Source organism: Vipera ursinii (assembly GCF_947247035.1).
Source record: "Vipera ursinii genome assembly, chromosome: 1".
Classification (NCBI taxonomy): Eukaryota; Metazoa; Chordata; class Lepidosauria; order Squamata; family Viperidae; genus Vipera; species Vipera ursinii.
The window spans coordinates 51,336,314-51,352,357 of NC_139512.1; the positions used below are offsets into that span (position 1 = coordinate 51,336,314).

Sequence of the window (16,044 nt, forward strand, 5' to 3'; positions counted from 1 at the left end):
TTTTCCAAGCTAAGTGCCATACTTCCTAACCCAAAGGGAACAACTCTCACTCCACCAAAGTCTCTGCACTAGCTAGTATAGATTTATATATATATATATATATATATATATATATATATATATATATATATATATATATATATATATATATATATATATATATTCAACAGAACCTCTGAACAAATAAAATGAAGAACTATGGACCCTCTTCAGGTCACTGGAAGTTACTCTTCTTCTTTTGATTAGGAATGAAGATAAGAATTCTTTATAAATTGTTCAGTTTTTGGAGTAAGAATAGCTGTTAAGCCAACTCAGTCAGCCATTTCAACGTTACAATTTCCCCTCCACAAAATTATGCAGCAATTTTCCTCACTTGGTCCAGTGATGAATTTTAATTAAAGTTACCTAAAACCAGGGCTTTTTTTCTCATAGAACACTCAGAACGGAGTTCTGGTACCTTTTTTGGATGGAACCTTGTAGGGTAGGCAAGGCGGGTTGTATGACGTGTGAGTTCCGGCACCTTTTTCTTTTACAAAAAAAGCACTGCCTAAAACTAAGATGTTCCAGTGTATGGTCCTCCATGTTTTTAATCTGATTTGTGGATTTTTCCTTGCAATAAAATAGAATTGTTATGTCATCCTGTTTAGAGTAAGATTGGAAAAAACTTTATTGTACTCTTTTACAGGCTTTTTTTTTAAAGTTGCATCACTTGTTCCACACAACAGAGGCACTCAGTCATCTACAATTTAATTAACCTAGTTGCTCTTTCCTTGAAAGGGAAATCTGATATAGCAGTATAAAAGGACAAATAAGCCATTAATTATACTTCTCCACCCCTCAGAGCTGAGTACAGTGGTTAATTTTCAATTAACACAACACTAGTTAGTAAAGACTTGAGAGAAAACATTTAGAGATTTTAGAGGTTTTGAGAAAAATATTGCAGAAAATGTTATGAAAGCCATATGGAGCCCTTGGTAATTTCTGCTTCTGCAGCTTGTGGCGTTGCAATGTCACACTGCTGAAGAGCAATAATGTTGGGGTAAAACAGATAAAGGTGCATTTCTCAAATATGGTTGAGAAATCAGTTATCCAATAATATTTCTAAAATACCACCTTATTTAAAAAAAACATAATCCCCATTTTAAAATACTGATCAGTTAATTAAAAATATCTGTTGGATTGGGTCACAAAAATACTTTACAGTACAAATAGATATTTTAAGGAAAAGGAAGCTAAGCCAACTTTGCTTTTGTTTTGATTGATAGTGAATTTCCTCATTCACAAACCAATGGTTGCACTTCCATTAGGGCTGCTCACAGAGCAAGTGTTTCTGGTTCTCCCTAAGGAGCAAGGATCTTCCTTTAGATCTACTTCCCACCCAAATCTGCAAGTCTACAGGCCACACAAAAGGATGAACAGATGGGCGTTCTTAGTTCACACTGAATATAATAAAAGCAACACTGGATCCAGTCATGCAGTTTATAAGTACCAAGGCAAGTCAACTGCTCTCTTCCATTTTCTGTCACTAAACTGGACAGAAAAGCTTCTTCAGTTGAGAATAATTTAAAATCTTCGTATTTTTCATTAGCAACATTATTTTGGAGACTGTTTCCTGGTCAAACCATAGGTAATGGAAGTATAGATGGTAGAGAGATGAACATAAGGCAGTAGTAGCAGGAATAGCAATATCTTTTCAGCCGCTTACAGTCCCTTAATGTTTTGATTCTTCAAACAGGAGTGCAATGTTGGTCTGAGGCAACTCCCACTGATTTCTGGAACTAAAGAGAAAATACACAATTAGAGAAATCAGTGTGTGTAGTAAACAAGAAATTTGTTGGCTTGTTGAATTAAGGCTACCATACCATTTATCATATAGATTTAATCAATAATTCTGCTAAAGTTATTTATTTACCGTAAGAACATTTATATGGCCACCCACTCTCAGTCAAGAATGCTATTTTGCTGCCTGTCACCTCTAGCTAAAGAAATGCAAAATACTTGGTGAAATTTATAGAGACAAGAGCAACTCATGTTTAGTTAAGCAGAAACCCAATATATTATTATTATTATTATTATTACTATTACTATTATTATTATTATTATTATTATTATTATTATTATTATTATTATTATTATTATTTAAATTTATATACCGCCCTTCTCCCGGAGGACTCAGGGCGGTGAACAGGGCATATAAATAGAAATACAAAAATTAAAAAAGGATTAAATAATTGCCCAATTAAAACAATCACAATATAAAACCCATTAAAACCCTAACGTTCCCCCAACAGGCCAGGCCAGCTTGTTCAAATAAATGGGTCTTTAGCCCGCGCCGGAAGGAGCGAAGATCCGGTGCCGTCCGGAGCTCAACCGGCAGTTGGTTCCATAAAGCCGGGGCGCCCACAGAGAAGGCCCTCCCCCTGGGGGCCACCAGCTGGCATTCTCTGACCAGAGGCACCCTGAGGAGGCCCTCTCTGTGGGAACGCACAGGGCGGAGGGAAGTCGACGCCGGCACAGCATATCCCCTGTGTCGCACAAATTGGGACAATATGACTGCATTTCTCTATCACACTAAGGGTAGAATTTGGCAGTTTTGCTTGAATTGCTGCAGAAAAACTAGCATCTAAAAACCTTAAGCTAAAATGCTACTACTTTCTGGGTTATCCTCTAGCTCACCACCCTGCTGCAATTTTGCTAATTTGATGTGAGTTTAAAACCACATCATTTAAACTGATACTCTTTGCTTCTATTATCATTTAAAGTGGTCATATTTTGATGAGTAGATATATCCCAGACTCTCTGAATCTTTGGGTTCAAAGAACAGTTTAAATAATATTCACTTTTATTCATGAAACGTAGTAGTCATTAAGCCACTAACTGATTGTGCTGGCATACAGTACTACTTAGACAATACTTTACGATTCCTAGAAACAAAGACCTAAAGGGATTTTTTTTTCTAGGCCTCATTATGGAAAATCAAGATTTAGGACAGGAAAAACTTTATTACTTTACAAAAATATTCATTTTTAAAACAGAAAGTAGTACGTACCTACAACTAGAACACTAGGAAAATATTAAGCCAAGATTTATTTTTTTAAAAAAACTTTACATTTTGACTTTAAGCGAAGATTGTACCCTGAGACAGTAGCCACGTTTCATAAGCTTTATTCTGTAAAAAGCATCACTAAAAATAACGCTGATGACCCATGTCCTCAATTTCACTGTTCATCTTCTACTGCAGAAGAAATACAGCCTCCAAGATACATGAGAGTTCAAGTTTGGATAACTCACCAATCAAAAGTGAACTTGAAAGTGAATGTATATAAATAAAGCTAGCATTCTCCATCACCAGCCCCACCTTCTGGCTAACTACTTTGAAATTCAATCCAATATTAGCAACTGCTTACAGCTTAATTTTTTCCCCCTTGCTGTAAGGAACTGCTACTTGAGATTGGTGAGCAATAAAAATGAATATAAATATGGACCAGGGAAAGCAAAATATGAAAAAGAGAAATATAGTTTAACCAAATTAAGCATGCCCAGAGCACAAAAAGTCCAAAGCATTAAGCAGAATAAAGAAGACCTCTTTGAGGAATGAATTAAAATGCTTTGTGAGCTGCAGTAGTTTAAAAAAAAACCACCAATCCAGGGGCTGATTTATATGAAAGATTTAATATTTCCTTCGTAGACAGAAAGACTACATTTTTGTTTAAAACTACATTGGGAGCCAAATCCATTCCTAAGGTCTCATTTTGAATGAATCTCATTTGCATTGAATATCCATTAGCTGAAGGCTTTCCTGAAATTTCCTGGTAAAATTTGGACTAAAAGGCATCTATAAATTTAATGCCTGTGAAAACAACAACTCTGTCTTTTAAATATGCTTCAGTGCTTCAAGAATCATGAGATTTACAGTACCTCTACATTTTTGCAAATAGGATGCACAAATAATGAATTTTAAGGTAAAGAGGTAAGAATTTTTAATATACTCTTTTCCTCCTGCCATTTGCTCATTCGATTATTGCATTTAGCAAATTTATATAGTCACCCACCTTACAGAACGGATGGCTCTGGGTACCATACAAAAGAATTAAAAGCCCATAACAATCTAAAAATACTCAGATGTGGATAAAAACTTTAAAAACATTTTAAAAAACACTACAATGTTTGTTCTGTCAGTACTGGTGAACAGTTAGTGTGATTTTTCACAGAATGTACCTTAACTGTTACACTTTTAGTACAGTTTCCCCATAATAGTGATAGAGTCTGTCACTGGGTTGGTGCTACTGCAGCCTCACATAAGCAGTTGGCTAAGCAGGTTAATATGATTCTCCTACCTTTGGTTTGTGAATTACTGAGCAAGGATGGGAAATGATGGGGATAAGGTACAAAGTCCATAATTCATTATCTGACTGTTACTGCTTTGGAGTCTCTGCAAAACAGCCAAATGTCACAATCCCATGATGGGGTAGAACAGAATAAAAAGATGTTGCTGCAGGGAGCCACAGCTATCCTTTCATAACTAGATAAAAATGGAAGTGAAGACCACTTCAGCCTTAGGATGGATCATTGAAAACATTATATAGCATGATGTTTGGCTTTCTGAGCTTACTTTTTCCACAGGTTGGGATGCCTCTCCATATCAGAAGTATCTCATGTGGAGATATTTCATTGTCCATAGAACTGCTAAATGCTCATATATTGAATTTTCAGTATGAAAATTATACTTTCAAATAGAACAAAACAGATCCTCTGCAAAGCATATGTGTTTTTCACTCTTTCATGTGACTTGTATTACCTGTTTCCCCCATTATTCTTATATACTTTTACATCATCGCTTTTGAAATGATATCCTAAACGTAGATGAGAGCTATGTGCATGACCTAGCTGTCCTTACCTAGGATAAGCCTTGTCACATCCCAACAGCACATATTCACTTATGCCCTTGTCATGGAACGTGGCTATTTTCAACAGTGGCCTAACTGCCACCAGACAAATTAAGAAATACCATTTTCTGTCCTTTTAAAAAATACATTGATTTGGAGAGAATGACTAAATATCCATGTTTACTCCCTCTCCCATGTCAAATATGACTGACCACGTTAGAACAGGTTAGCCTCCAATAATTCCCAATCTGTTTTGCAATGAAACTAAAGCAATTCTTGCTCCAATATTATCTAGCCTTAGCTTTTCACTTAATATACCAACTCCTCTTGTTGTGCTAACATGGCCAATGTGTCACCATTCCATGCTAACCAAACATTACGCTGTGATAACATCACTTAAGGTAAACACAGCAAATTCAGAATGAGAGCTGTATGTCCACACACATTACCCTCAATCTGAACAGGTATAATAATATAGCAAAGATTTGAATGGGCATGGATAGAAGCACTTATACCACAGATGCAAAATAAGCTGGTGAATTGTAGTATGATAATGGTGTGGACAATTTCATCCACTTTGGAGAGACTTCACCTTTAAAAAAAAATTCCAAAAGTCAGCAAAATTAGTAATGAAGGATACTGCATTGTTTCTCTTCAGGCCTATTTTTTGCTCTTTGAATCATTAAAAAATCTCCCTAGAACATTTACCTACACTGTATTCCCAAGAATGGAATGCTTTATTTACATAGGCAGTGTGGTATGACTCAAGTTATTGTTACTTTTTTTCTACCATTTAAAAATTGCATAATTTTTAATATTCTGCCAATGGAGCGTACATTCTAACTGGTCTGTTTTATAAAGGGGAAGTAAAATAAATAAGGAAAACATCCAAAGATTATAGAGAAGAGCTACATTTATCTCTGTTTTTAAAAATTAAACCTCAATATTTTAATTATCCATATTCAGTCTTAAAGTATTAATACAAAATCTAAATTTACTGCAGAGAAATTCTGTTCTCTTTTTGTTTGTGGAGATTCTCAAGTCATCCAGGTCATGGTTGTCTCAAAGGTGCTTTTCCAAAAGGCAAACTGGACTTTGTTTTTTTTTTCTCTTTCAAGATGTTTTACTTCTAATCCAGGGGTGTCAAATTCAATTTCATTGAGGTCCACATCAGCATTGCGGTTGCCCTCAGGGGGCCGGGTGGGCGTGGCCTGGGTGGGTGTGGTCTACTGGGTGGGCGTGGCTACAGTGCGTATGGCCTACTGGGTGGGCGTGGCCAGCTCTACATTGTTAGCATCAAGGGTGCCTATGGGGGCCTGGGCAGGAGTGGGACAGATCTGAGGGTCTCTGGCAGGAGGAGGGTCTCTGGGCCAGGGCCAAGGCAGCGGGGGCCGTTCCCTCACTGTTTCCAGGATGGCTTCGCGGGCCACATGAAACCACTTCGCGGGCCGGATCCGGCCCCCGGGCCTTGTGTTTGACACGTCTGTTCTAATCCAACAAGCTTCTTCAGTTGCTCCAGAACTGAAAAGCTTCTTAGATGAAAAGTGAAACATCTTTAAGGAAAAAAACAAAGTCCAGTTTGCCTTTTGAAAAAGCACCTTTAGATCTGTTCTCTTTTGTTTGCCATTTATTTCAGAATAAACATTTGTTTCACAGTTCAGTAGCATAATTCCATATCAGGGGTAATATCTGAAATAATATATAATACTGAAAAAATTACACAATGAAAGAGTATTATTTGAAACGGAATTCCCAAGAATGCTTAAGGGCAAATTTATTTAAAGGGTTCAGTAATAAAAGAAACGTCAGTTTGGTTTTTCCTCTTATATTCAGTTTAGAGCAGTCTTTCCCAAGCTGGTGCTCTACGTATAGATTGGGCTGAAACTCCCATAATTCAGATGCACTACGCCCAATCATTATAATGGGTAGAATCCTAGCATTTGGGGAGACCAGTAGGTAACAACAGTCTTTCCTTAAAACAATCCTAAAACTGGAAGAGATCAATAATATTTATATTTGGTGCTTTCAATCTACTCTTTAGACATCATTAAAAGGGAGGACAGGTGAAATGATGCCCATTGTATAACGAATCACCTACTTATAGTCAAAAGTTTTCTAAATTATGGACATGTTCCTCCAAATAAACTATCAATAGTTAGACCAGGGCCTTCAAACTTGGCCCTTTTATGACTTGTGGACTTCAACTCCCAGAATTCCTCAGCCAGCATGCCTGGCTGAGGAATTCTGGGAATTAAAGTCCACAAGTCATAAAAGGACCAAGTTTGAAGACCCCTGAGTTAGACAGAAGCAAAACAAAGATCAGCAGTTAAAAAGAGTAATTTTTGCTGTACCAAGACAGCAGATACATGATAGAACTTAATTTTCATTTCTCTTTACATTTTCTATTAATTGTATACATGCCAAAGAATGTGTTATTTGAAGATATGCTTTCTTAGTTAGCAGGTTAAAACACAGCTGGTCACTAGACCCAGAATGGAAGAAGAAGAAGAAAAATTTGAAGTGTGGAACTTATTAACTAAACAATTTTAAGGATGTTTCCAAATAGTGTAAAAGTTTTTAATATATAAGTACTTCACTTCCTTCCCAGAATTTTACAGGAGATCCAGGTGTTTCTGTTTTCTATTTATTAATGCACTTGGTTTTCCACTACTCTCTTTTTTCATACAGAAAATTCACCAAAGAGAAAAAGCAGACACTGTACAGTGTCTTATGACTGATAACACTTGTAGTCCTCTTATCATACTAAACTGAACTAGCAATAGTTGAGTTTAAGGAAGTCTTCCTTGTTTCCTCATTATCTTTGGAGAACCAAGCAGTTACTTGACAACCTACAAATTACCTTTTTGCCAATTAGTGGCAAATAGCTACAATTTTTTCTTAATATTCTTAAAAGAGCATTCTTCTATCCCTATAAAGCAATATGGCTTTTCTGGTTAAGGAATTTTTTATCACTCTTTCAAAAAAGGGAAATATATATAAATTCACATTACCCAAAGGCCTTTTACTCTCAAAGATGTTCCTTTTCTTGTGAGGAAAGAAAGCAATATATAACCCGCCACGATTAATACCGTGACTTCATAAATAATGACTCAATATCTTCTCAGAGACAGCAAGGGTATTATTGCCATAGGAAATGTTGGCTATAGATATTTTTCTTACTGACTATTATGATTGAGAAATCCAGACATAACCAAGCTTTTTCTCCAGGCGCTGAAGTGTGGGCTTAGCATCCAAATTTCATAGCCTAGTGACAAAGGCTTTGACTAATTAATATGCAAGTGGCATGCATATTAATATGCAAGAAAAGAGGCTTTTCTCCATCCTTTTCTCCACATCAATCTGACATCATTTATTTGAATATTTATTACTTGCTTTCTTGTTTTTATAGCCCTTCCAGCCAGTCCCTTCCTCTTTTTTGCCTTTTCTCAATTGTATATCCATGTCCATTAAAACCTGGGGTAATTCTTATTTGATGTAGGACTATACTTCTATAAAAAGTTCCTTACTTATATATATAAAGGCCCACTGTATTATTCCCTTTTGGGATAGCAATATTGTGTAAAGTGCAGAAAAGGAATAAGAAATACTAAGCCAAAGAAATTAAAGCATGAAATAAGAAAAATAGAAGGCAATAAAGCTAAATCTAAAGTATACCAATATCATTCACTATACGTGTCCATATTCTCTATCTGTGCACTCAACCCTTATCTCATTACATCTTTATCAGCTTTATACACTTTTTCCTCTAAAAAATTCACCTCTTTCTAAGAATACTATGAATTCCTTCCAATTGCAACTTTCTCAGTCTACCACTTCACTTGACCCATTCACCCTTCATACATGCATGTTTTCATATATTTGTTACCTGAAATATGTATCATTATGAAAGCTATGGGTGCATGCATTCCATCACACTGAAAAATTATTTGCATTTTGCTTGGGCCTTGTAGCTGGACAGTTGGGAAAATGAGCACAGGCTATGATCTGTTAACTTAAAAAAAACTGAGCCCCACTCAACTTCAGAATCCATACTTGGCACATTCAAGTCATCTGAGATACTTCTTCAAGCAACATACTTCCTATACTGAGATACCCCAATTACTCGTCATGAAAACAGCAATATCCCTGGAGATAGTGGACGTAAATTACAGGTTATACTTTATTTTACTTACAGCCTGTTCATTATCCAGATTGGCCTGTTGTCTTCGGAGATCAGGTTTGATGAAAGCTGAAGCATAATGGAAAGACAATTTTAAGTTAACAACGTTCAAGGGCAATTTCAAATAGAGTGTGTTACTGTAATTCAATGTGACAGCGACCAAAGTACAGGACAGTTGCCAAATCCCTTCTTAAACAGGAGTTCTTTTAATACTCAAAAGCCCTTCTATGACTATGAATGGATAAAGCATTACAACATACTCCACTTAGCCTTTTAGCTGGTAATTTCTTCAGAAAGGGATTTCAATTAGAAATCCCTTGTGGGCCATAAGTCATGTTTTCAATTAAGCAATGGCAGAAGGGATACCAACTTTATTCCTGACTTCTTATAAACCAATCAAATTTTGGTAGCCTACTTCTTCTAGAGACACTAGCAGTTCACTATTAATGTAGCTGCTGACCGTGTTATGTTTATAGGCAAAAGTAACCCACATGCTCTGCAGAAATAAGTAACAAAATATTTGAAGAGTGTAGTTACCAGTGATAATAGCACCAATGAAGAGGAAAATGCAAAGGAAGATGTTCCCAGCTTTAGTCCCAAAGTTATCAATGATCTGTCCTTGGCTAATGGTGAAAATTATTCCAAAAATCTAGCACAAGATAAAAGAGATATTAAAGAAAAACGGAACAAGATACAGTTGTTCTTTTGCCTCAACAGTAATAAAACACACTATCAACTCAGTATCTCAGCCCATATGACTACTAGTGCCTGACTATAAATGAAGTCAGAATTATTAGAATACATTGTATTTTGACAACTTATAGAATATTTAACTATATTACTGTAAAAGGAAGAGAAGTATAATTTTTATTATCTACGAACTTGTTTGGAAAGCAGTAGTAGTCAATTTTAGGGAGACTATGCTGGATAATGGAACATTTTGATTCATCAACAGGTGGTGCTATATTCCTGCAGAATAGCAAAACAAGATCTAGAAATGTCTCTGCTACATTTCTCAAACTAACCTGTGCAGAAACATTAAGAAGGCCTGATGATGTTCCTTCAGATTCTGGATATGTTAATTCTGCTGCAAATTCAAAGCCCAGAGGTAGGTAACCCGTCATGAAAAAGCTGTCAGAATAGAGGTAGGAAACACTTCAGCTTCAGCATGTTATGTCCTTGGTGTTTTAAAGAGACAGTGCTACTCCACATTGATTTTTCTCAAATCTCAAAAGCCTAACCCCGCTTGCTTCCCATTAACACTTTGTCTCACAGGATCATGAGAATTACATTTCTTACAATCCTCATTTAACAGAAATAAAAAAACCTCCCCTGGCTACTGCATGTCTGTTCTCCTTGGGAGAAGAGGATCATTACTAGCTTCCCTTTCTTTCTTATACATTGCAAATCAAGTGGAAACTGTCTCAGAAGCGCAGACAGTAGCAAAACACTTTGACAGAGAAAAGTAACCCAAAAGGAGAAGTGAACTTACCCCAGTACACCTGCAGTTATGAAGACCACCCAGATATGACCTAGATCCAGGGTAAAAGTATAAACAACCAGACCCACAAATGACATGATGTAAACAACCAGTGTTGTCTGTCTGTAACAAACAAAAGCATATTTATTCAAATTTATCACCCTACAACCCCAGAACAATGAAATAATTGCTCTAGCTTTACAATAAACACAAATATATACATACATTTTGCAGATTTATATGCCACCCCCAGTCATTAACTCGGGACCTGCATTTTTATCTGATTTCTATTACCATTTAATGAAAGTCTAACCTGACTAAAATTAAACAGAGAAATCAAATTAGTCTGGAGAATTTCTTCATTCTTTACAAATATACTATTGTATCAGAATGTGAACTTCTACTATGTTCCTTGTTCTACCTGGCCTTATTTTTGTAGTCTTTGCATTAAATTCTAAATAAATAGGAAGCTGATATGCTATAAAGGAAAATACCAGCCACTAGCATTATTTTTATTTACAAGAATCCTGTGGACATGGTTTCTACAGGCTAACAACGCCCTCGCAACTCGGTCATTTGGAAAATGGGACTTTTTACATGCATCATGTCAGTTGACTGATTTTAACAAGTCTTTCCATAATAGAATTGTTGTAATAGCTCAATGTTTCCAACAAACTCAAAATATTGCCTTTGCTCTGAGGAATTGAAGAAAGAAGCTCTGCCCTGTTTCTTTTTCTTTCCTGGTGATTTCTTACATTTCTGTAAACTCCAGGATTCTCTTCAACAAAGCAATATTTCCCTATTCTTTTGCAGTGATCTCACTGTAGTTGCAGTCTTGTTGATATTAATCAGTTAACTTTCAGAGATGTTAAAAGTTTACGTCACAGTGGATGTCCTTGCTTGATCTCAAAGAAGCAAAGCAGATATTTCAGTGGGAATCCACTGAGAAATTCCAGATTGGAAACTTGATGGGAAGCCCCCAGGCCGTAAATCGGTACCAGTCCATGGCCTGCTGACACTAGGCTGCGCACGTGGCAGGTGAATGAGCAAAATTTCATCTGTGCATGCACAAGATCTAGGTTATGTGCTAGACCAGACATGTCAAACTTGTGACATCACGTGACATCATGCAACGTATGGGAGCTTTTTCTCCCTTGCCGGCAATGGGGTAGGCGTGGTTGTGGGATGACACGTCCGGCCCGTGGGCCGGCAGTTTGACACCCCTGTGCTAGACCATTCTCTCTCTCCCCCCCCCCCCAGTCTATGGAAAAATTGTCTTCCACAAAATGAGTTCCTGGTGCCAGAAAGGTTGAGAACCGCTGCGCTAGATGAGAGAAGAACATAAGAGGAGAATTTGAAGACTGGTTACTAGAGACAATCAGAAAGAAGTAAAGATTACAATTAAAGGAAAAAGTTGGTTAATACAGAATGGAAAAAATATTTTACCTCTATCAGAATCCAAGGATACTTGGCAACAATGTACCCAGAACTTTCTCTTTCGACTGTTGTTGTTGCTAGCTGCGAAGTCGTGTCCAACCCATCGCGACCCCATGGACAACTTTCCTCCAGGCTTTCCTGTCCTCTACCATCTTCTGGAGTCTATTTAAGCTCACGCCTACTGCTTCAGTGACTCCATCCAGCCACCTCATTCTCTGTCGGCCCCTTCTTCTATTGCCCTCAATCTTTCCCAGCATTAGGCTCTTCTCCAGTGAGTCCTTCCTTCTCATTAGGTGGCCAAAGTATTTGAGTTTTAGCTTCAGGATCTGGCCTTCTAAAGAGCAGTCAGGGTTGATCTCCTCTAGGACTGACCGGTTTGATCGACTGCCTAATGTATTAAAAGTGGGCTTAAAATAGGCAAAAAGGATATAACTAAAATTCAGGGTGTTTGGATATGGATTCAAAATTGACAGAATACAATAATGATACTGCTAAGAACATTATACATGACCTTCTTCCTAAAGTTTTAATAGATTTTTCTTAGTAGAATTCAATGATGAAACTTTAAAGATTTTTTAAAAATATGTTTAATTGATTTTTAACATAAGCACCTTAATATTTAGTAAACAGCATAAAAAACAATCAATAACAATTAATTTCTATAATTCTATAGTCCATATAATGGCTTTGCTTGATTTTTTCTTCTTCCAATAATATTCTCTTTTGCCAATCTTAAATTAATACAGTTCTTATTATTTGAATAAATGACAATTAAATATAGACATTTTTCTCATGTTTCTGCAAATAATAACATCAATTAAAGCTTTTTTTCTAATTGATGATCTTGATTGCCTTGTCATAGGTCCTGTTTATAGAATTCTTATTTAAATTTGTTTTCTCCACAATATTCAAAGTATTCTTACTGGTTAAGATTTTTTCAAAATTAGTTACTCCTAAGTATTTAAGTCTTTTTTCTCATACAAGCCATCCCAACACTTTTACATTTCTCATATCTTAAAAAAGGGGGGGAAACAGAGAAAACAGTGGCTGGATGGAGTCACTGAAGCAGTAGGCATAAGCCTAAATGGACTCCAGAAGATGGTAGAGGACAGGAAGGCCTGGAGGAACGTTGTCCATGGGGTCGCGATGGGTCGGACATGACTTCGCAACTAACAACAACAGCAGGCAGAAATCGGCCATAGGGTGCAGAGCCCCACAATCCCTCAGCTGCTGCACTACTGGGCAAAACCGGAAGTCGAAACTTTAAATATTTTTTTTATAGATAAGATATTGGAAGAAGTTTTGTTACAATTTTAGAGAAAGTGATAAACTCTGGTATTAAAATTGACAACAGATGAAGACAAGACATTAATTTTTGAGATATCATTTAAAAGGATTAAAGATTAACATTTGTAATACAGTATATTGTTTCCGCTAACTCCTGATGCAATTTTTCCCAATTAAGTTTGAACAATGATCATTTTAAAAATGTAAACATGGGACAATTTTTTTTCCTTTGTATGCGCACTCTGGTGATCTCGCCATATTAACAGCCCCATTGTCTGCAGCCCCCAAGTTGAGTGGCAAAGAATTAGAGTGTAGCCTCAGACCAGAAAATATTGTTGACTCCTTCACTACACCCCTGATCTATTCATTGAAAAAGCCTGCCTCTTCTCCAAAGAAGCAGAAAGAGGAAAGAGGTACAATAAACCACTTACTTATATGTTTTAGTTCTGTCCAACCAGATGCCAGAAATCAAAGCTCCAAACATGCCAGCCACTATAATGGTGAGACCAATTCGACCAGCATTCAGATCCTCTCCCTGAAGCAACACATGTATGCAAACATCATCAAGTGGTTTTTTTTTACTTCATGAAAGAGAAATGGAAAGAGTCAGGATAAAATTGCCACAGTGGTACAATATAGTGCAGCTTTTCCCAGTTTGAACACTCTTGTGTTGAACACTCAACACAGATATGTTGACTTCAACTCCCAGAGTTCTCAGTAAAATTCCACCCAGCTAGAAAATTCTAAAAGGCCCAAGTCTACACATCAGGTAGATTGTTAAAGCAAGTTCTTTGGGCCCTGAGCCACATCCCAGCCAAGAGGCATATTAACATTCTCTCAATCTAGTAATGGTGTTCAAACCTAATGTGCTTTATAGGAATATTAAGCAGATGAAATAAGGGGGGAATAGCACAGCCTGTGAAATGTGGTAGTTATACAATGAATCTTAATTTTGATTTAACAGACTTCAACTGCACTGGAATCAATATACAATCAATATACATTCCTGCATATGTGTAAAATCCCATCTGCCATTCTATGCTTGCCTAAAATGGTAAAATATACAAAATAAGTATATTCCTGTTTTAGACATGTGTCAAATGCATAAAATATATAAATATACAAAATATACATGTGTAACATCCATTACTGGCTTAACAGTGTTAACCGAACACTGCTTTCCCCCATTAGTCCATTAAATCAAGGTTTTCTTGTGTACAAGTGAGTTATCTTTGCCTTCCGCTCCTGACTTCAAACTTAGCTCTTGCTTTTTTTCAAGGACAAAATATCCAACAACAGAATCTGACATCAAAAAGGGAGAAGCTGGCTGGCCAAAAGATAACAGCAGAAATGAGAAGATTTAAATGCTGCCTGCTATTGCTCTTTCTCTTGCTGGACTTTAAAGACAGTATCTGCAGTTTTCACTTCAGGTTTAAAGAGAATCTTGTTCTAATCTAATCAGAATCCAAATTGACTTTACAACCACTTCTCTTCCATTTTGGGTGGCATAGTTGAGGCAGAGATTCATATAAAGAAACTTCTGACATGTTAGTTAAATTTCAGGTTGCTCCAGGGGAAGGAAGGAAGGAATATACCTCTACATAAAGTGCTACTCTTTTCAGTATCAAATCAGAATAATGATATCAAAACAGAGAATTACTTACTGGATAATGCAACATTACCATGCGGTTTAGCAAAGTTGAGAGGGCGTAGAAGCAACCCGTGTTTAAGCCTGAAAGGTACAGAAATATTTAATTTACATCATGCTCTGAATTTTGCTATATTTTGTAGCCTAAGGAATGAACTCTTAAGAGCACAGAATTTATATATTCAGATGAAAAAATATTATTCACCCCAAACAAACTTGTGAATTTGTTCCAGTATGATGATGTTGGCATTTATTGGAAGCTTGATGCTTACATATGGCTTGTATCATCATTTCCATAACATCGGTGCTCATCTTCAGAATGTACTTACAAATTGTCCAATAATCATGGACATGTTAAAAAAAACAGCACTAATAATATTCAAGCACATGAATGAAATGGCGATTAGAAAACATCAAATTGGGAGACGCATGAATCATTATCTCATTAAACAGAAACAAGAATCCCAGAGTGGGAGAAAAGTAAAACAAGAAGGTCATGAATCAAAGATTGCAAAATGGACTTCAGTACTATTTCACGCTATCTCTTACATGAAATGGCATGAATAACTACATACATATTCATGCTATGTATGCACTAAACACCTCAAGTTCAGTTGCATTTTCATTGCAGCAAAAGCATCTCATGTTCATACATTTTACTGATAAGACTAAGTTGAACTTTCAAACCATCCTACGCTAAATAAATAAATAACCTCACCCAAGTTAGCACAACCGGTCAAAAAGCAGATGTTAGTCACTGACCTCATTTGTTATCTGCTTCCTTAGCCAAGCAGAGATGTAAACTAAACATTGGAATAAAGTTTCTGTAGACCTAAATTTGTTCTTCAAATATCTACTGCCCAGCAATAGACCCACTTTGTATGTATGGAAAGAGGAGCGTCATGATGGTTGAGTACATCAGCCCTGGAAAATATCCTATTGTTATGCACATATTTCTGGTGGATGTTATGTGACTTTCATGCAATGCAACTCAGTTTTTAAAGCAGGAGCCATTTTTTGCTTGTTAGTATTTATCGTTGTTTTCTTTAAAGGAAATGGTATTAGGAAAATGAAGGTAAGGGTAATAAAGCAGCCAAGGGAAAGAAGAAAAGAGATTTGGCCTATT

The 16,044-nt window shown here is 36.5% G+C and overlaps 1 protein-coding gene across 3 annotated transcripts in view; it reads right to left on the reverse strand.

Annotated features, from left to right (window-relative positions):
* Positions 1 to 466: 466 nt before the first annotated feature.
* The window catches only part of FLVCR2 (FLVCR choline and putative heme transporter 2), a 48,726-nt gene continuing 33,148 nt past the window's right edge, over positions 467 to 16,044 (reverse strand). The window contains exons 4-11 of one of the 3 annotated variants that reach the window (XM_083349088.1): positions 14,935 to 15,002; positions 13,702 to 13,805; positions 10,559 to 10,669; positions 10,092 to 10,197; positions 9,604 to 9,715; positions 9,080 to 9,135; positions 4,338 to 4,432; positions 467 to 1,778 (exon numbers count right to left, since the gene is read on the reverse strand). In XM_083349088.1, the coding sequence (XP_083205214.1) occupies positions 4,352 to 4,432; positions 9,080 to 9,135; positions 9,604 to 9,715; positions 10,092 to 10,197; positions 10,559 to 10,669; positions 13,702 to 13,805; positions 14,935 to 15,002 (638 nt within the window). In that variant the 3' untranslated portion in view covers positions 467 to 1,778; positions 4,338 to 4,351. Of the gene's footprint in view, positions 1,779 to 4,337; positions 4,433 to 9,079; positions 9,136 to 9,603; positions 9,716 to 10,091; positions 10,198 to 10,558; positions 10,670 to 11,337; positions 11,871 to 13,701; positions 13,806 to 14,934; positions 15,003 to 16,044 lie in introns of those variants that run through there. The other 2 variants (XM_083349089.1, XM_083349090.1) reach the window with 2 other exon arrangements.